Genomic DNA, 21,989 nt, shown 5'->3' with positions numbered 1-21,989 from the left:
TTATGGCACGACAGATAATAAGTCGTGCAACATTGTGGGAAACTTGAACGTGCTGCTGCAACGATTTTGATATTATGAGGTGGTATTTGAACTCGAGATAAATAAGTTTCAGACCATTTGTGGTTATTTTAAATATTAAATTTAAACATTTATTAAAACAAAGGAGGAGGAAAATAACATATGGGATTTGTACAAGCATTTCTGAAAACATTTGGCTGAAATAACCTCTGAGCTAAACCCCCTTTTGAATCTAACAGTCCTCATGGTTGTCTTAATCAATAAAAATTCCAGTAATATCACCACACAATGCCCTGCTGCTTTAGGGGAAATCTTATGCTGGCGTTTCCTTCTCTCTTATTCGACACTGAGACCTCCGCTTGTTTCAACAACCTTGCAGGCAAAAACACATTTCTTTGAGGGTGGTGGCAGCAGGTGTTCACAAGTCTGTCTCCATCACACACTGTCTTTGTTGAGATTTCATAGTGAAATTCTAAGAGTCTTCAATTCTGCAAATATGTCTTTTTCGCTTTGATATTCTACTCTATTATTTCTGTAGTCCTTTAATAATTAGCTTTTCCCAGACTTGACCAACCTTTCATGGTACTTCAGGGCTACTGTTTTTATAAAAGTTAACTTACTACTTTGTCTCACCATCTCCCACTTGTGTATGTCCCTTTTGAAATGCAACGGTTAACTTTAAATCCCTTCCCTTATCTGCCTAACGTAAATTTTTATTCAAGCTGCCCCCAGCATTCGGTTCATTTCCACTTCAACACTTGCCTTCACACTACTTTCTATTGATGCTTTGACCCTTACAGTCTAACTGTCTTCAGTTTAATTAAACCAGTCACACCCATACTCTCACAGCCTGTTTCACAGTATATGATAGTGACATTAAAAAAAAAATCAGAAATTTCTGTTTTTTCCACATGTGGTGGTGTTCCCATGTATCTACGGTCCTTGCCCTTCCTAGATGATAGCGGTTGAGGGTTTAGGAGATGCTGTCCAAAATGAATTCGTAAGTTGCTGCAGTGAATCTTGTAGGTGGTGCACACTGCTGCCAGTGTGCGTCAGTGGTAGAGGGAGTGAATGGGTTACCAGTGGTAGCGGGCTGGGCTGCTTTGTTCAGGATGGTTTCGAGCTTCTTGAATTTTGTTGGAGTTGCACTCATCCAGACAAGTGGAGAGAATTCCATCACACTCCTGACATGTGCCTTGTAAATGGTGGACAGATTTTGGGGAGACGGGAAGTGAGTCACTCGCCACAGAATTCCAAGCCTTTGACTTGCTTTTCTAGCTACAGTATTTTCCATGGTTATCCAGTTCAATTTCAGAACAGTGACCCCCACCCCCAGAATGTTGATAATGAGGAAATTCAGTGATGGTAACGCCACTAAATGTCAAGGGGAGATGTTTAGATTCTCCCTTGTTGGAGGTGGTTATTGCTTGGCATTTGTGTGGGGTCAATGTTACATGTCACTGGATGTTGTCCAGGTCTTGCTGCATTTGGACACGGACTGTTTTCAGTGTCTGATGAGTCATGAATGGTGCTGCCCATTGTGCAATTATCAGTGAACATCCCTACTTCTGATCTTGTGGTGGAAGGAAGATCATTGATGAAGCAGCTGAAGATAGTTGGGCTGAGAACGTTACCCTGTTGAATTCCTGCAATGATGTCCTGGAGCTGAGATGATTGGCCTCCAACAATTGTCATCATTTTTCTTTGTGCAAGATATGATTCTAGTGGCCTGTCCTATTAGAAAGATTTGGATTCCTCAATCTGTGGTGACATCGGCTGGGAAGTGCAGGGATTGAATTTTATGGACATGGCCAATGAGTTTGCAGCTGGAGCGGGGGAAGGGGGTGCCATAAAATTTCACGTGGTCTTCCTGCTGCCCTCCCGCCTTCACCTGCCTGCCTGCAATTTTACAGAGGGCAAACAAGGCCCAAGGTGGCCTGCCCTTCCTCTCCCAGTTGAGGACCAATTAGCTGATAGAGAGCTGCATCCAGTCTGGCCCATGTGAGGGTGAAAATCTTGTCATCAATCAATTGATATTCAGTGGAGCACTAAATGGCTGTGTGGCTGCAATGATCATCAGGGATGTGTTTCCAGCTTACTCTTTGGGTGGCAGGGCAGGAAACCCTACTCTCTGAAATAGTTTGCCCCACGTGGCGTTCACTGAGGTCAGAATTGGGCTGAACTGTGACATCTACCTCATTCGAATAGCCTACTGATTCTCAATGACAATGCTACTACCGGAAAAAAGGCTTGTTCAGTAAGATATCAGAGGATTCACTTCACCGGTAGAACGGTGCCTCAACATGAGACCATAAGGAGAAAATCTGGGGTAGGGGACAAGAAAGCTAATGTCATAAAGAGTTTAGATAACTTATCTGTAGAAGTCCCAATACTTTTCAAAGAATATTTTGTTACGTCGAATCAATGGTAAAATGGTGTGACCGTACAATATTGTCCAATGGTTTTGATTGGGGATCTGGAATGGGATTCCTCAGATCATCAGATTTCTGTATTACTTCTGTTCTGTACACTGAAGAAAGTGTTTCGGGTCATCATACCACACTTTCCCTTTGGATTGGAGACACTGTCCTTCAGAATTGAGATGGGCCCCTACAAAAGAAAGTTTGCAAACTACTGTGTTGTGGCAGCGTCACTAGTGAAGATATTTAACAGTTGCTCTGTGAGGTCACTGCCATTGTGATGTGGGCCTCAGTGGAAATATGATTTTATTTCCACTGGTATTTCCTTGCACAAGTGATGCTAATCAAATCGGTAGAATGTTTATGGCTATTTTCACCAATTTGACATGATTCCAGTGGAAATAATGAAAACGACCAGAAGTGGCTGAGAAAAGGTGCGTAAGAGGGACAAGGGAGTCCCCATAGGGAAGAATAAGGAAAGCAATGTTAACTTAGGTTTGTTCCCCTTTTTTAAAAAAAAAACATTCTTTGTCCATTCACTCTGACATTGCTGGTGTTTACATCCAAAGCTGCAGGTTGTTCGCTTTTCTGGAAAGGGGGGAAATTGGTCATAAATTGTGGTTCTTTTGGAACCGCAAGATAGAAAAGAGCAAGATAGGGGTCTTGCAGAGGGATTTTGAAGATTTCAGCATTATTGTCTCTATGAATCAATTTGGTGAAAACAGATTCAATACATCAATCGTACACATCACTGTGATGGTGCAGAAAGGAGAGCTTTACTTCAGAACACAACAGGAAAGTTTGGGAGCAATGGTAGGGAGAAATATTCAGATGGAAAGGACTTCTCCAAACCTAATTAATAACGATGCCCTTGCAGAACAGGGTCAAACGGGCATTGGCTGTATTAGAACCTGTGTAATGTGGGGAAGAAAGCAAAATAGAGAAAATTGAAAGGAAATTAACAGAAGAATCAGTTACGGGTGGGAGTACTGTGAAGGACAGGTTTAACCTATTAAAGAGCAAATATACGCTTCTCGGCCTTTTGGCTAAGATCAAGTGTATGGACGGCAGCCCATGGTCGGCCGCACTTGGTTGAGGTCATTAGGTTATGCTGAGGCTTCATATGTTTCATATGAAGCAATTTTTTAAAGCGGCATCTCGGCCTTTTGGCTAAGATGCAAATGAGCTCAAGTCTTGGAGGAGGAACCTCCCCCTTCTCCAATCAGCTTGACTCATGTAGATCAGGACAGGGTGGTTTGGTCGCTCGCCCTGTCTTGTCAGCCTGGATATGAAATGTCTCAACTTGTTGAGACTCTGAATTGGATTTGATTTGATTGAATTGAAAAAAAAGAGCAAACATACGAATGATATTTTGCAACAGCAGGACTGAACCAGTATGGCAATTACTCTCCATCCTATTGATGGAGATGAGTGCAACATATAAATGATTAGGTTGTTCAAGAAGGACAAACTAAATGCTGTAGCTCTAAATGAGGAAAATTGAATATATAGCTATATCGCTATTGGTAATCATCAATGTGCACCATGAGGATGCTAGCAAAGACCCTGTGGTGGGCTTGAACACAAAACTGTTTTCAGGAAACCCGATCTCACCAAAAAATAACAGACCCCAGAAGCACCACTCAGGCCATTGATACATTTGTTTAGTTTCCTTTCTGCGTCTGCTGTTTCTTTGGGCAGTTTCAGAAACATTCCAAAAAGTATCATCCTGTAGAAATGCAGCTTTTATGTCAATTGATACCACCAAAATATGTGGAAATATATATATTTAAATATATACTTTCTAGCTGTGGGGAAGTCCTGAATAACATCGGTACCACCTAGTTTCTCTTAAAAACCCGTAGCAATTAGCCTTACTTTAGTCTTGCAAGTCTCATCTTCAAGTATTTGTTCACTGCATATCCATCAATGTGATAAAACCGCTTGCCCTGCGTCTGATACTTCGGCATACACTCTATATTCTCTCATTTCTAGCTAATTTCCTTTATTATTAATAATAAAAGCAGTAAATGTTGGAAATACTCAGCATGTCAAGCATCATCTATGGAGAGAGGAACAGAGTTTAACATCTCAAATCGATGACTTTTCAGGAGGCTATTCCTCAAGAGCTTCATTACTGAACGCAATCACCTGAGGTAGAAGGTGTATCATTTACCTCTGTCAACTGCTTAGAGTCAGGGATTTAAATTTGATTAATCATGAAAAATAAACCTTAACAATTTGGTTGCCATGTTTGTTAAGTATGGTCTTACCATCTTGACCTATTACTTTGCCAGGGCCTTTCCGTTCCCTATTACCCTTTTATAATACACCAAATCTCCTGAATTAAATTTGACCTCAGATGATCTTGTGTGATGCCTCAGTGCATTACGAGTTTTATCCGAGAACTGAACCATCATGAAAGCCAATTTTCTACTACCTTTTAGAGCACATTGATAACACATGAGGCATTTTGAGATTTCGCCCCTGGACTAGTTGATAGGGACTATATTGTCCAACCATCTGGAGTGAATTCTTTGCATTTCTTCATTATATTCCTTGTCAGATTTCACTTGCAACTTTTCATGGAATGTAGTTAACAGCATAGATTTCTTGCTGTGGGTTTTTCAGTGCTTACATAATGGCTTACTCTAGCTATGAGTAATTGCTAATCTCTTTAGTAGCTTCAATTTGTTGTCATCACCAAACCTAAAGCAAGTAATACGTCTATATCCTTCACCTTGTATCAATCCTCACCACTGGTTGAATCAAAGTAACATTTTAATCAATCTGTTCTATATACTATTGAAGTGCAAGCACAATCTAGCACTGTACAGTCAAAGGAGTCTATACATTTGCTGCAACATTAAAACTCCTGTCACTAAAAAAAAAAGTTCTGATTCATCATTATCTTCATCGTCTTCCCCACAATTCTCCTTCTCATGTTCGTGTGGAGGATCCTGCCCCTTTGTTTTGAGAAGCTCACTACATTATTATACTTAAATCACACCTTACGCACGTATAAACTGTTCCTTGAGCATTCTTGGGAATCATTGGTCTGTTATTCATGTTCCAATTCTGTTTTCTGCTGTGACAGCTAAATCTGCAAAAGGTGGCTTTATCCTCTTTCATTCTTCTGTTGTATTGACACCTATATGCATAATTTGGAGCATTTTGAAATCTAACAGTAATTGAGCCCATTCTTTAATTACCACAGAATGTGCTACTTATTCCATGTAGGCCAAAGGAAATCACTGTTTCTCCAGAATATTTTTCAAGGCTGCAAGCATCCGTTCAAACAGTCGCCTGTCCATTGAGATACCTTCGTAGAATCCAACAATTTAAACACTAGTACTGATCCAGGGATCCTCAAATTTAATTTAATGAATCTTTTGCCTCTCTTCATGTAACATCCTTGATTGGACAAAGGTTGCTAATCACGGCTTTCAACAAACTCTATCTCTAACAGTTCTTTTTAACTGGATGTAGCCCATGCCTGGTAGCCAGTCTTTGCTGTTGTCTATCCACATTTTTCTCTGCCTTTCTGGTGCCTTTTTCTCTTCTGTGATTTTGCTAAACATATTGTCGCTGGATCCACTTGCCCATGTTGAAAAAATGATGACTTCCTTTTGGCAGTGCATTTCGTGATGTATTCTTCCATATTATAGTCATCTGTTTTCCAAAATCTAGTAAAGGCTAAGCCTGCCTCTTAGGCATTTAACAGATCACTTTCCTTAGAAATTTCATTTAAAGTCTCAACACCAAAACTTTCATTACGATCTGACTGACGAACTTCCATTCCACAAAATATGTTTTTGTGGGGATGTAACTCATAGCCACATATTCACTAAATTCTACCACTAGTAGAGTGCAGAAGAGATTTACTAGGATACTACCGGGACTTGATGGTTTGAGTTATAAGGAGAGGCTTGATAGACTGAGACTTTTTTCTCTGGAGCGTAGAAGGCTGAGGGGTGATCTTATAGAGGACTATAAAATAATGAGGGGCGTAGATCAGCTAGATAGTCAATATCTTTTCCAAAGGATAGGGGAGTCTAAAACTAGAGGGCATAGGTTTAAGGCGAGAGGGGAAAGATACAAAAATGTCCAGAGGGGCAATTTTTTCACAGAGGGTAGTGAGTGTCTGGAACAAGCAACAAGAGGTAGTAGTAGAGGCGGGTACAATTTTGTATTTTAAATAGGGTTTAGACAGTTACATGGGTAAGATGGGTTTAGAGGGATATGGGCCAAACGCAGGCAATTGGGACTAGCTTTAGGGGTTTAAAAAAAAAAGGGCAGCATGGACAAGTTGGGCTGAAGGGCCTGTTTCCATGCTGTAAACCTCTATGACTATGTGATTCAGACTCCCAAGAACATCAGAGGATAATCATATAATAAAAGCAAAATACTGCACATGTTAGAGATCTGAAATAAAACCAAAGTGCTAGAAAATCTCAGCAGGTCTGGCAGCATCTGTGGGTAAAGAAACCGAGTTAACATTTTGAGTCCAGTGTGAGTCCAGCCTGGAACTGAAGAGAGGTAGGAATATGATGGGTTTTATGCTGTTGAAGAAGAGGAGAGGGGCAGGAAAGGAAAAGAGAAGGTTCAGGAAATATTACAGAGCGGGAAAGATCAAATGACAGACGTCATGGCACACAGGCGAAGGGAGTGATAATGACAGTATTAAAGACACAAACTGTGGTCAGAGTCTGTATTAATAGTAGAATGAAGGAGAAGATAATCGTACCCTGATACTTCCTATCATTTTTAACAATGGCTACCAAGATTGCAGCTTTCAATCTGAACTTTTATTTCAAATTTCCCAGCCTTCACCTTTACACAACTATCCTCGGTTACAATATTATACTCAAGATAGAGCTGATGCCAACAAATACACATTACAAACATGCACCTCCTCACCTAATGACCACAGTTCAGTCTGTTTGTTTATAATAATTTATAATTGTCTTGCCTCTGTCTCTCTCTCTGTCTCTCTCTCTCTCTCTCTGTCTCTCTCTCTCTGTCTGTCTCTGTCTCTCTCTCTCTCTCTCTCTGTCTCTGTCTCTTTCCTCCCCCCCCCACTCTCTCTGTCTCTCTCTGTCTCTTCCTCCCCCCTCCCTCTCTCTGTCTGTCTCTGTCTCTCTCTCTCTTTGGCCTCTTCTCTCTCTGCCTATCTCTCTCCCTCAGCTCCTCTCTCTCTCTCTCTCTTGCACCTTGTTTTGCCTCTCTTTTGCCTTCTTATCTCCTTTATTTCAATGTGTTCATTGTCTTAGATAGTTTTATGTTTTATGTCAATAGGTTGAGAGCCTTCAGAAAGTCCAGCCATTACAGGCACAACCACTCAGAACTCCACAGGCAAATATGAGTCAGCTGCAACCTGAAAGCCAGGTAAATACTGGGAATTCCTTGAGCAAGTTTGAGTTTGTATAATATCTGCTGTGTCAAAGTCTGCTTTTCCCCTTGTTCCATTTTCTATTTTTTTTAAGTCTATGCTCAGTATGGAGCTCCTGTGCTATGGTATGATTGGGTAATAATTTATAGACTCTTAACCAATAAGCATGGGGATGGATGGCAGTTGGCCTTGGCACGGGGAGGGGCGGCCGGTGGCCTCGGCACGGTGATGGGCCAATTGTGGCTTCAACATTGAGACAGGGAGGTGGTCAGTTTAGCATGGAGTTAAGTTGCTGGTATGCTCAACATGCTTGTTATTGAGTGGCTCGGATGTTAGTTGATTATGGAGTTTGGATGCTTCATTAGCTCAGTATGTATGTAGTGGGTTCATGTGCAGTTTGCAAGCTGACCAGCTTATTGTGGAGGTGGGATGTCTGCTAGGGTCACTGTGGAATTAGGTTAGCGGATTAACGCGTTGTAAAAGTAATGGTTAATGGTTAGCTGCTGAGCTCAGCACGAATTTGAGTTGCTGCACATGTTCAGGAATAGTCAAAAATGGCTATATTTTTGTGACATCCGTACAAAGTCTCCCCTCAGAACTTACTGAGTCAAAACTTCATCATTCAGTAATTTAAAACAAAAAATGCTGAGTTCTGATGGCAAGTCATCTCAATCTGAAATGTTAACACTGCTTCTCTCTGTAAATTGTGCCTGATCTACTGAGTATTTCCAGCATTCTTTGTGTATATTTCAGATTTCCAACAGCCGCTATATTTTTCTTTTGTATTTGTCATTCAGTAATGGTTACAGTTTCTCCTCACAATTTCCTTAATCTTTCCTTGCTCTACCTCAGAGGGAATCAGCTCAACAGGTGGATTCCCAGCAACAACCAGCAAAAGAGATTCAAGTGCCATCTGTTCGTAAGAAGAAAATATCATATACATCTACACGTTCAGTTGGTAAGGTAAGGGGTGAAGTAAACCTGCTTTCCTGCATGGCTGAGTGTATAGCTACATGTTTGGTATGGCATTGAGCTGTACAGACTGGGAAGGCCCCCAGGTTTCATCCCTGGCCTTCACTCAGTCAGAAGTACTGTTGCTATAGTGTCCTTAGACTATGACGCTAAATAATCTAGGCTCACACATAAAGAAAAGCCCTTAGCTGTGGTATCAATGGGTTGCCACTTTCAAGAGATCATGAGGAAAGCAGTATTTTAACAAAAAAAAAGAATGATGTGTGAAGCATATCTTTCACCAAAATATGACTGGATATCGAAGATGTATTAGCTGCTTCCATGTTCATGTCTGTTCGCTATTGTGGTACAGGACTATAACCAATTGGAATGTTCTATAGCAAAGGACTAAAGCACCGATATTCTCCTCACTCACTTTGACCCCATACCCCGATAGAGCGGGTTACCGCACAGTCGGGAAAATGCCGTACACCTTCTCCTGCAGCTGTTTAATCTTGACCCCAATGGGCTTTTCTGAGTCCAGAGGGGATGCTCTTACCTTTAATCCTGACAGGTCATGCCTTTTCTGAGCAGTAGAGTCTGGCTGGCCCCAGTATTCTGACAGATTTACTCCCCTCACCCTGAGGAAATGTGGCTATCCTTCCTTGAGGTACAAAATCTTGGTAGCTCTCAGGGTTTTGTTTAACCTCATCCATACACTCAGGAGTGTTTCCATAGCAATTTTCAGCCACAGTCAGACCCACAGCTTGGTCTGCTATGCTCTCTGACTGACTCTGATTCTCTGCACGAGGTGTATGTGTCCTGATAAATCCCACTGGTTTTTCCAGTATCCTCCAGCAGTTGGCTCGGACATGCCCTACCTTTCGGCAGTTAAGACGCACAGGCTTCTTGGCCTCACTTGTTTTTCAGCGCCACCCTTGCTGTTCTGACAAAGGCCCCCAGATTGTCCCCCTCTCCCGTGGGGGCTCAGTTTCCTATCACTCTCCCCACCTCTATTCTCCCCAGCTAGTTGGGGTTGACTTGGGCAGGGTCTCTTCTGAAACAAGGGTCTGTGGATCAGCTAATAATTGTCGGCCAGTGTGTGACTACCTGTCCGACCCCTGTGACCCTCTGCTCCTTTAGATATGTTCTGATTAGAGAGTGTATGGAGTTTTTAAATTCCTCGAGTTATTTCACAGAGGTTTTTGTATGTGACCTCTGGACAGGTCAAAAGCAAGTTGCTTAAGCCTTTCAAATTCCTGGTGTGTCTGTTTGGGCTGTCTCCTGAGGGTACGGAATTTCTGAAGGTATCCCTCCTGCACTAAAAGGTACGCAATAAAATATCCCTTTTCACTGCCCCATTGTCAATGATTTTCCTCAGGTAAGAGGGAGTAAACCTGAGCTCCCTTTAAGCTCTTCTCTGCAGTAATAGGGACCACCTTTGGGCTGGCCACTTTAATTGCCCTGCTAACCACTCGCAAGAGATAAAGAAGGCTTCCACCTCTGCCTCATCAAACTTAGGAGTTAAATGAGTGAACCAGGTTGCCTCAACTTTCAAGTCCGGGCTAGTGGCGTCTTCAAGGGCTACCACAAGATTCCTTCCCTTTAGCTTGAGTTGTTTTAGTTGAAGCTCCCTTTCCTTTTCTTCTCTCCTGAAATTCTACTTTCCACTTTGTCAATTTTAATCTCTCTGCTGCCATTCTATCTGTTTCATCGCCGTCAATTTCTACCTGCAGACGATTGGCCACCTTGCCTGGGAACAGGGAAGAGTTCCATTATCTCTTGGAGCATCACCCTGCAGCAACTCAGCTAGTGACGTTACATCCTCAGCCATCTTGAATATATGGTTTTTTAAAAGTCCACTATTTCCGTACATAATTCTGTGCTTTTTCCTTCATCGTGGTACTGTATAACTGGCATCAGGATAATACCATCTGATGTATGACAGGTAGACAATTGCTAACTATTGGGCGGCACGGTAGCACAGTGGTTAGCACTGCTGCTTCACAGCTCCAGGGTCCCGGGTTCGATTCCCGGCTCGAGTCACTGTCTGTGTGGAGTTTGCACATTCTCCTCGTGTCTGCGTGGGTTTCCTCCGGGTGCTCCGGTTTCCTCCCACAGTCCAAAGATGTGCGGGTTAGGTTGATTGGTCAGGTTAAAAAAATTGCCCCTTAGAGTCCTGGGATGCGTAGGTTAGAGGGATTAGCGGGTAAAATATGTGGGGGTAGGGCCTGCGTGGGATTGTGGTCGGTGCAGACTCGATGGGCCGAATGGCCTCCTTCTGCACTGTAGGGATTCTATGATTCTATTACTCTGACTCCATGAAATTCTTGATCCCCTATTCTTTCTTTGGCTTTTATGAATAGAGGTGTAGAGTACAAGAAAAAAGCAGAAAGTTGCATAAAATATTGATTGAGTTGCATTTCTAATATTGTGTGCAATTAAGAGTGCCAGATTATAAAACAGGCAATAAAGCAATTTGAAAGCAGATTAACCACAACATCACAGAACGTGAGAAGAGACTACCTCCAATTTTAACCTAACACACTTGGCGAGAACAGGGCATGTTCAAGATGGGAACCCGGTTTAGACTCTGTCTCTTTTTTGGTTCCTTTGAAGGTACCAGCATTAAGCTGGGGACCGAATTTACCCACACAGTTCTCCCTGGCAAATATAGGAGTGGCGAAAGATGAAAAGAAATTTAACAAATTTTTTTTAATTATGAAGGGCTTTAATGGCGTGAATGGAGAAAGACTTTCATTCATCAGTTGATGAGAACAAACATCCATTAGATTTGATTTATTAGTGTCACATGTATTGGTATACAGTGAAAAGTATTGTTTCTTGCGCGCTATACAGCAAAGCATACTGTTCATAGAGTGCATAGGGGAGTAGCAAAAGACAGAGTGCAGAATATAGTGTTACAGTCATAGCGAGGGTGTAAAGAAAGATCAACTTAATATAAGGTAGGTCCATTAAAAAATCAGATGGCAACAGGAAAGAAGCTGTTCTTGAGTCATTGGTAGGTGATGACCTCAGACTTTTGTATCTTTTTCCCGGTAAAGAGAGTACGCCCGGGGTATGTGGGGTCCTTTGATTATGCTGGCTGTTTTTACGAGGCAGCAGAGTCAATGGGTGGGAGGTTGGTTTGCGTGATGGACTGGGCTACGTTCGTAACCTTTTGTAGTTTCTTGTGGTTTTGGTCAGAGCAGGAGTCGTACCAAGCTCTGATACATCTGGAAAGGATGCTTTCTGTGGTGCATTTGTAAAAGTTAGCGAGAGTCGTAGTGGACCTGCCGAGGTTCCTTAGCCTCCTGAGAAAGTAAAGGCGTTGGTGGGCTTTCTTAACTATAGCGTCGGCATGGAGGGACCAGGACAGGTTGTTGCCAATCTGGACACCTAGCAACTTGAAGCTCTCGACCATTTCCACTTTATCCTCATTGATTTAGACAGAGGCATGTCCTCCACTATGCTTCCTGTAGTGAAGAGAGGGGTTAAGAGAAATTTCCTAACATATTCTTTTGTTAGAATATGGAATATTTTTCACTTAACAGTGATTGAGGAAGAGATGTTTGTATCTTTTTGGGTAAAATTGAGTAAATGCTTGAAGCAGACAAGGAAACCGGGATATGGGTAAAGAGTGGAGGAGTAGCACAATGAGCAAACTAGGCTTCATTTGAACTGTGAACAATATGGTTCAATGTTCATTACAATTAACAGTCCAACTTTCATCGATCTCTCTCCTTTACCCAAGGATCCAGCTTACCAAGATGCGGAGCCAGATTCATTGATCTCAGATTCAGGCTTTGACATTCAGCATCCAAAAACAGAGGAACTCCACAGAAGGTACATTAACCTATCGTGAATTTCAAGGACTTGTTCAGTATTTCTCCTCTTCCAAAAAAAACTTTGTTTTTTGCACCACAAGTGGGTTGGACTAGATTTCTGATACATCTTGTCCTCCAAACAACTTGCCTGTGCTGTAATTTGATCCTCCCTGCTGCGATGTACTCTCAATTTGATCCAGTTATTGTCAGGCAGGCAAACCGGTTAGAGCCGTGGTGGGCAACTTGCGGCTCATTTGGGTTCCGAGTGCGGCCCACCAGTCATTATGTTGACCATTGCCCAAGTGAAGGGTTGTCACATTCCCCTGGTTTCCATCCACATAGCTTCTGCCTACTGATATGACTGAAATGAGGTGCATGCTGATTGCAGATAGAGAGCTGTGCATTCCCTCTGCGTCCAAATTGTAAATATTTCTTTTGTTTTTACTATTTGAAGTCGATGATAGTTCAATTAATATACAAATGGTTAAGCATTTTCTATAACTCCATTATGAAATATTTGCGTGTATTAAATGTATTTATTTGATTTATTATTGTCACATGTATTAGTACACAGTGAAAAGTATTGTTTCTTGCGCGCTATACAAAGCATACCATTCATAGAGAAGGAAACGATAGAGTGCAGAATGTAAAAGAGTTAGAAGAATAAGTATTTAATCTTATTCATGAGGTCATGGTTAGTGAAAAAGCCTATTTCAACCTTGTGGTTCACTAAGATGAAGGAGGGCCATTCATGCGGCCCATTCACTAGCCTAGGTTGCCCATCATTAGGCAAGAGAGCTTCTATTGCTAATTCTTTTGGAGAATAACCTCTAAGTTCTGGGCGAGGAGCACTCAGTACTCACACTAGCACGTTTAGAGAACATGCAGCACCCTTTACCGAGATTAGAGAATGCACAACTCTCGCAGTACTAGGCTTAGAGCGCACACAGCTCACCCTCCTGAATTGAGAAAATGTTCAGCCTTCACACCAGGGAGTCCAGAGAGGAAGGAATGATGAGTAGAGGAATTTCAGCATGAAGGGGAGAACTTTAAAATTGAGATTTTGCTGGGCAGGTAGGTAATGTAGATCTGAAACAAGCTGTCAAAGGAAATAATTACAGCCCCATCACTTGAAATCTTCAAGTGCCATCTTTAGCTTATTTCCATTTAAGAGCTTTCATTCTCAGAACTACCACTTCAGCAGGTCATTCATACCCATATGAATGTTGGCAAAATCCAGATATTAATCTGTGATGTTGACACTGTTAAAGCAGAACCACAAGAAGCAGAATGGGACTTGCTGTCAATTAGAATACATGCAGCAGAGTTTTAAATGAGCTCCGGCTTATTGAGTATGGAAGATGGGAGGCTGACCAGGAGAGATTTGATTGGTGAATTTGGCCAAGAGCGCAATGTAATGCAATGCTTGATGATGGGAACACTGAACATAATTTCTTTTTTTTAAAAAGAGAACTGCTCCAGTTTCTCTATAGTCTCTCCATGTAATTGAAGTCTTTCATTCTTGGTACTATTCCAAGTACCAAGTACATGGGGTGGCACGGTAGCACAGTGGTTAGCCCTGCTGCTTCACAGCTCCAGGGACCTGGGTTCGAATCCCAGCTCAGGTCACTGTATGTGTGGAGTTTGCACATTCTCCCTATGTCTGCGTGGGTTTCCTCCGGGTGCTCCGGTTTCCTCCCACAGTCCAAAGATGTGCGGGCTAGGTTGACTGGCCATTCTAAATTGCTCCTTAGTGTCCCGGGATGCATAGGTTAGAGGGATTAGTGGGTAAATATGTAGGGATATGGGGATAGGGCCTGGGTGGGATTGTGGTTGGTGCAGACTCGATGGACCGAATGGGCTCTTTCTGCACTGTAGGATTCTATGATTCTATTCAAGTACATTTTCTCCACTCCCTAAAGCATTGACATCTTTCCTAGAGTCCACAGTATACCATCTGGAGCCTAACTAGTTTGTAAAGATGTAGCATAACTTCCTGCTTTTGTACTCTATACATAATAAAAGCAAGGATCCTGTAAGGTAGCACGGTGGGACAGGGTGCAGCATGGTGGCACAGTGGTGAGCACTGCTGCTTCACAGCGCCAGGGATCCAAGTTCAATTCCGGCCTCGGGTCACTGTCTGCGTGGAGTCTGCACATTCTCCCCGTGTCTGTGTGGGTTTCCTCTGGATGCTGCGGTTTCCTCCCACAGTCCAAAGATGTGCGGGTTATGTTGATTGGCCATGCTAAATTGACCCTAGTGTCAGGATAAATATGTGGTGTTACGGGGGTAGGACCTGGGTGGGATTGTGATCAGTGTGGACTTGATGGGCCGAATGGCCTCCTTCTGCTTTATATCTTGGTGACAAAATCAGAACACCGTCGGTGCTATATAACCAAGACAGAATACAGTCCTGGCTTGGCACGTTCCACCTTCAATCAGCTGACAGAGCGATTTATATGAGCTTTCACATTTAAAGAACTGATTTGGAAACATCTATGATTCTATGAACCTCTATTTGTCCTTCTACCTTCAGTGACCTGTTTACTTACACCCATAGGTCTCTTTGCTTCTATAAAATATATGGATTAGATTATGTTATCTCTCTTCATTCTTCCTACTTTCTCCCTCCACCCTAGTTCCTGACCTTTTCCCCCCTTTCCCCCGCTCCTGACATTCCTCTCCACACTCTAAGTCCCAGACTTTCACCTTCCCCATCCCATTGAATTCCAAGCTTCCGTTGGCCAAATACCCTGCACCTGGAACCATCTGAATCTCCAATTTTAATCAGAGATTTTGGATGGTTCTATCTCTGATCAGAAAAGTTACCCAGAGATCCTCCCCCCTCCCCCCCTGCACCAACACTCACCTCCAGCCTCATCACCCACTTACCACAGACACTTAGTTTCCTTCTTGTCAGAGCTGGGACCTTGAAACCTACTGCTTTACAGCTGTTAGTGCCTTGAAAAGGGGGCATGCCTTCACTTTGCCCAATGTTACTACCCGACACTGGAAGAACTCTAGAGCTGCTGTGTCGGCAGATTGGGCGAGAAATGTGAAGCTCCCGTCCTGGACAAGTAACAAGGAATGGAGTAGCAATCCAGTGCTGATTGCCACCCCAAACAAGTTCTGGGCCTAACTTTGTAATTTAGATGGTGATGGAAGTGCCACTTATTTCCATCATTTTTATTTTGCATTCCTAGCAATTGCATGTTTCCAAATCAGTTCTTTAAATGTGAAAGCTCATATAAATTGCTCTGTCAGCTGATTGAAGGTGGAACGTGCCAAGCCAGGACTGTATTCTGTCTTGGTTATATAGCACCTTGAGTGTTGTGTTCTGATTTTGTCACCAAGATATAAAGCGATCATTCAAATCCTATTGGTGATTCAGTGAAAAGCTGAGGCTAATCCCTACTGCCAAAGGATTGTATTATGGAAAACTGGGACTTTTTACACTTAAAGGAAGAGCATGTACCCAAAGGGAGGAATTTTCCCATCCCGCTCGCCACGGGAATCTTAGCGGGCGTGGGGCCAGACCATGCAAAAGTCCATTGACCTCGGACGGGATTTTCCACTTTTGGGGCAAGCGCGGTCAGAAAATCCCGCCTGTAGACATAAATCTATAGAAGATGTTAGATGGCGTAGGCAAGGTTAATCAGTCATGAAACTTAATGGCAGGTTGCTAAAATAAAGATGCATAGGCTAAACTGATTAAAGGATTCTGAGGACAGATGTCAGGAAGATCGACAATGATAAATGTGTGGAGTGGTCTTCCAGATAGGATATAGAGCTTCATCGAATCCCTACAGTACAGAAGGAAGCCATTTGGTCCATCGAGTCTGCACCGACTACAATCCCACCCAGGCCCTATTCCTGCGACCCCGCATATTTACCCCACTAGGGTCAATTTAGCATGGCAAATCAACCTAACTTGCACATCTTTGGACTATGGGAGGAAACTGGAGCACCCGGAAGAAACCTGTGCAGACATGGGGAGAATGTGCAAACTCCACACAGGTAGTGTGATATAGGTGATAAAAAGCATAAACTGCTTTGAGTCATTTGGATTACAAGATCAAGAAATGTAGATTTTTGTCTGAATGAGTAAGTTAAATAAATGTTACACCTCCCGTATCTATCCGTCTTGCAATTGCAGTAATCCCTGTGCTGCCCCCACCTCGCCACCCAGCACCCCGGGTTACCTGTGGGAGAATATGTGAAGAGGTTTCTGATACCATTGCACAAGATCATTATCATGTGACTCTCTTCCATACCATCAATAGCTTCCCCTATACTTGGATCATATTCTTTCCTGATGCTTCCAGTTTTCCCGAGTGTTCACTCAGACACGCCAAGGATAGCAAACTATCTTTTGGGAAAGGATCACATTGTGGGTCCAATTGCAGGACAATGTTGGTAAATATGTGGTGATGGATAACATTGCAATTTACAAACCTTTCAATCAGCAATAGCCAGAATAAATTGATCATAGTATTTCTGAGTCAGGGCATTATGATTTGACACCCTATTGCAGTTTTGGGCACATAATCTAGGGTGATAATTGAGTGCAGTACTTAGGGAGTCTTACATTGTGCAAGTGCCGTCCTTCGAATGAGATGTTTAACTAAATCCCTGTCTTCCCATGCTCGTGGTTCAGGTGGATATTAAAGACATAATAGCATTGATTGTTGAAATAGTACACTTTCTCTCCATTCCTTCAGAATGGATTCGTTGGTCATTCATTTCATGATGCTTTGTGTGATCGAGAAGTATGCTCTGTGTGGAGTGGTCTTCCAGATAGGATATAGAACTTCATCGAATCCCTGCAGTACAGAAGGAGGCCATTTGGTCCATCGAGTCTGCACTAACTACAATCCCACCCAGGCCCTATTCCTGCGACCCCACATATTTACCCCGCTAGGGTCAATTTAGCATGGCCAATCAACCTAACCTGCACATCTTTGGACTATGGGAGGAAACCGGAGCACCCGGAAGAAACCCATGCAGACATGGGGAGAATGTGCCAACTCCACACAGACAGTGTGATATAGGTGATAAAAAATCACAACAGTTAATGCATTTCAAGGCAATACATTCTATTAAGAAGCACTTTGAGGGGTTTTTGAGATGTGATAGGCTGTTATCTAAATTCCAGTCTTTCATAAATGTCACTATTGTATATCTTTTAGTGGCAAAGGTTTCTAACCCTTATCATAGAATACCTACAGTGGAGAATGAGGCCATTCAGTTCATCGCATTTGCATCGACCCTCCAACTGAGCATCCTACCCAGGCCCTATCTCCGTAATCCCATGCATTTACTCTGCCAATCCCCCTAACCCCCACATCCTGGGACACTAAGGGACAATTTAGCATGGCAATCCATCTAACCTGCATAACTTTAGACTCTGGGAAGAAATCGGAGCACCCGGAGGAAACCAATGAAGACACGGAAGGATGTGCAAACTCCACACAGTCACCCAAGGCCATAAAAATCAACTCAGGTTCTCCACCTTGGTCACATTTCAATGATCGCTGCTGCAAAGTTCATCATCCAGAGGAAATAAAATAAAACTTGGCTGTTCCCTGCAGTTGAACACCTTGTCAATATTCTGTGGGGTATTTAATGATGGAGGTGGGGCTCTCTCCCGCTAACTGGCGAGCGCCTCGTGCAGCTTCCTCTGGGGAAGGCCCATCAGTATTTAGTGTCTCTCAAGTTCATAAGTTCATAAGATATAGGAGCTGAATTAGGCCATTTGACCCGTCAAGTCCACTCCGTCATTCGACATGGCTGATATGTTCCTCATCCCCATTTTCCTGCCTTCTCCCCATAACCCTTCAACCCATTACCAATTAAAAATCTGTCTAACTCCTCCTTAAATTTACTCAATGTCCCAGCACCACCGCACTTTGGGGCAGCGAATTCCACAGATTCACAACCCTTTGGGAGAAATAGTTTCTCCTCAACTCTGTTTTAAATTTGCTACCCCTTATCCTAACACTGTGACCTCTCATCCTAGAATGCCCCACAAGAGGAAGCATCCGCTCCATGTCTACTTTATCCATACCTTTTTATCATCTTGTATACCTCAATTTGATCTCCCCTCGTTCTTCTAAATTCCAGAGAATATAGGCCTAATCTGTTCAATCGCACTTCATGTGACAAACCCCTCATTGCTGGAATCAATTTAGTGAACCTCCTCTGAACTGCCTCCAATGCCACTGCATCTTTCCTCAAATAAGGGGACCAAAACTGTGCGCAATACTCCAGGTGCGGCCTCACCAATGCCTTGTATAGTTGCAACAATACTTTCTTACCTTTTACATTCTATTCCTTTAGCTATAAATTCCAATATTCCATTCATTTTCTTTATTTGCTGTACTTGCATGCTACTTTTCTGTGACTCATGAACAAGGACACCCAGATCCCTCTGCCCCGGAGCACCCTGAAGTCTCTCCCCATTAGATAATAAATCATCTTCCCATTATTCCGACCAAAATGCATAACCTCACACTTATCAATGTTAAACTCCATCTGACACATTTTGGCCCACTCTCCTAACCTATCTTTATCCATTTGTAAGGTTCTTATTTCAGCATTGCAACTTACTGTCCCGCCTATTTTTGTGTCATCTGCAAATTTGGCTATGGAGCCTTCTATCCCTGTATCTAAGTCATTAATATGAATTGTAAATAGCTGGGGCCCAAGGACCGAACCCTGTGGCACCCCACTAGTTACTACTTGCTATCCAGAAAAAAAACATTCATCCCGACTCTGTCCATCAGCCAGTCACCTATCCAAGCTAATAAATTACTCCTAATCCCATGTGATCTAACCTTGTGAATTAACCTTTGGTGCAGCATCTTATCAAATGCCTTCCGGAAGTCCAGACATACTACATCTACAGGATCCCCATTATCCACTTTGCTTGTTACATCCTCGAAGAACTCTAGCAAATTAATCGAACATGATTTGCCCTTCATAAAACCATGCTGACTCTAATGGATAGCGTTTTGACTTTCCAAATGTCCTGATATTGCTTCCTTGATTGATTCTAACACTTTCCCAACAACAGATGTTAAACTAACTGGTCTGTAATTTCTCACATTTTGACCCTTTTTGAATAAGGGAGTTATTTGAGCATTTTTCCAATCCATTGGAACCTTTCCTGTATCCAGGGAATTTTGGAATATTATAACCAGTGGATCCACTATCTCCGCTGCCATTTCCTTTAATGTAGGATGTAGGCCATCAGGCCCGAGGGACTTTTCTGCCCTCAATCCCAATAGTTTGCTAAGTACCTTTTCCCTATCGATGTTGATTGTTCTAAGTTCTACCCTTTCTATTACCTCTGACTTGCCCGTTCCTATAGGAATGGTGTTAGTTTCCTCCACCGTGAAAACAGAGGCAAAGTATTGATTTAGCATCTCTGCCATTTCAGTGTTCCCCACTATTAACTCTCCGGTTTCATCTTCCAAGGGACCAACATTCACCCGAGTGACTCTCTTCCCTTTTATATATCTACAGAAGCTTTTGCTATCCTTCTCGATATTTTGTTTTCTTTCATAATTTACCTTGCCTCTTTTTATGACTTTTTTAGTATCCCTTTCTTTATGTTTGAAAGTGTCCCAATCTTCCAGCCTGCCACTGGCCTTTGAAATATGGCAAACCTTAGTTTTTGTCTTTATATTATCCTTGACCTCCTTGTTTAGCCATGGATGTTTTTTATCCCCCTTACCATCTTTCTTCCTCACTGGGATATATTTTAAGTGTGAGGACTTGAGTATCTCCTTAAACAACTGCCCCTGCTCATCCGCTGTCCTACCTCTTAGCCTTCCTGCCCACTGTACTCGGGCCAAATCTGTCCTCATGGCTATGTAATTTCTTTTGTTTAATTCCAGAACGCTAGTGTGGGACTCCACTTTCTCGCCCCCAAACGGAATTTTGAATTCTATCATACTATGGTCACTATTCCCTAGAGGATCCTTAACTATGAAGTCATCAATTAATCCCCCCTTATTACACAATATCAAATCCAGGGTAGCCTGCTCCCTGGTTGGTTCCACAACATACTGTTCCAAGAAACAACCTTGAATACAATCTCAAGTTATCAGCGGCCAGCCTCCCCGGCATCAAGTACACAAGAAAATCCCTCCTAGCCCCAGAGTTGCCAGACAATCTAATGTCAGCAGATGTCCATTGCAGGCAGTGCCACTTGGAGAGCGATGACAGCTGCTGGCAGTGCACCCAGGGAGAGACCTAGAACTGCCAAAGGACACGGGCCACTGGTGAATGAGGATGCAGGTCGTGGCAGAGGGTGGAAGGGGGAATCCGAGGCAAGGGCAGTAGGTGGCTGTCAGCAGACACCCATTCCAAGTGCCTAGCCCCTTGATCATCATGCACTGTGAGTGTCTTTGAACCAAGGACCCCTTTTAGGGACCTGCAAGCAAACATGACAGGGTTTGCTTTTCAAGCTTTCCACATAGAAACTGCCCCATCTGTCATTGATTAAATACCAGCAACAGTGGGTTGAGGCCTTTAGATCAGCATTATAATGCCCACTTCAGAGTCCCTGTCAGCAGCAGGTGGAAAGGCTGTTCATGAGCCTCACCCTCCAGACTTAATCGGGCAGAGGCATGAAGGTGGCAGGGTCTCCACCTGGCACTCTCCCACCCCATTAAATGCCCCCCTCACCTCCAAACTCAATTTGGAAGGGCACTAAATTCCACCCTCCACCCCTAAAATCATCCATCAAGACAGGCCACCTGATGGAGTTTGATTTCTGAATTGCATTGCTCCCAAAGCAAGAATGGACACCTTCAGAAGAGGAAGGATGAATATTTGAAAATGCTAAGGCGTTGTCATCTGTTGTATTTTCAGGTGCCACCATGAGATTAATCGGCTGGACACCAAGAATCATGATCTGCAGCGTAAACTGCACAAGGTACAACAGGAACTCGAAGAGGTAGCGTTCAGGAATGAGACACTTGAGTCCGCTATGGAAGAATACCACAATCGCTTTAAAGATGGGAAGCAGAGCACTGACTGTGAGAAGGAATTACTGAAAACCAAGGTTAGTCTGGACAAGAAAGGCAGATATGGCCATTGTTCTCTCTTGATTGCAATGTAATAGTCTGAGTGAGACAGTGTTAGTCCTAAGAACATCTGTAACTCCCACTCTGCAGGCTGGCAACATTTGCATCCTTTTTAAATTCACATCAGTGTCAAATATCATTTCCTCGTGCCAACTTTTTTCTATCGTTAACTCATACTAGAATCTACCATTCTCTGATACCTTACCTAACCAGTCCTCATGTGAAACTGGGCTGTGGATGTTAGTCTAGCCTGTTCAACTATGGAGGCCAGAACTAACCTTAACCT

At 42.9% G+C, this 21,989-nt stretch overlaps 1 protein-coding gene across 1 annotated transcript in view; it reads left to right on the top strand.

Annotated features, from left to right (window-relative positions):
• Positions 1-21,989, top strand: part of LOC144510262 (uncharacterized) — a 150,670-nt gene that overhangs the window by 61,531 nt on the left and 67,150 nt on the right. The window contains exons 10-13 of the mRNA XM_078239756.1: positions 7,737-7,826; positions 8,683-8,793; positions 12,536-12,627; positions 21,489-21,681. Of these exons, the coding sequence (XP_078095882.1) occupies positions 7,737-7,826; positions 8,683-8,793; positions 12,536-12,627; positions 21,489-21,681 (486 nt within the window). The remainder of the gene's footprint in view (positions 1-7,736; positions 7,827-8,682; positions 8,794-12,535; positions 12,628-21,488; positions 21,682-21,989) is intronic.

Source organism: Mustelus asterias, chromosome 22 (assembly GCF_964213995.1).
Source record: "Mustelus asterias chromosome 22, sMusAst1.hap1.1, whole genome shotgun sequence".
Classification (NCBI taxonomy): Eukaryota; Metazoa; Chordata; class Chondrichthyes; order Carcharhiniformes; family Triakidae; genus Mustelus; species Mustelus asterias.
Note: the sequence above shows the minus strand (reverse complement) of the source record. Positions and strands in the feature narration are given on the sequence as shown.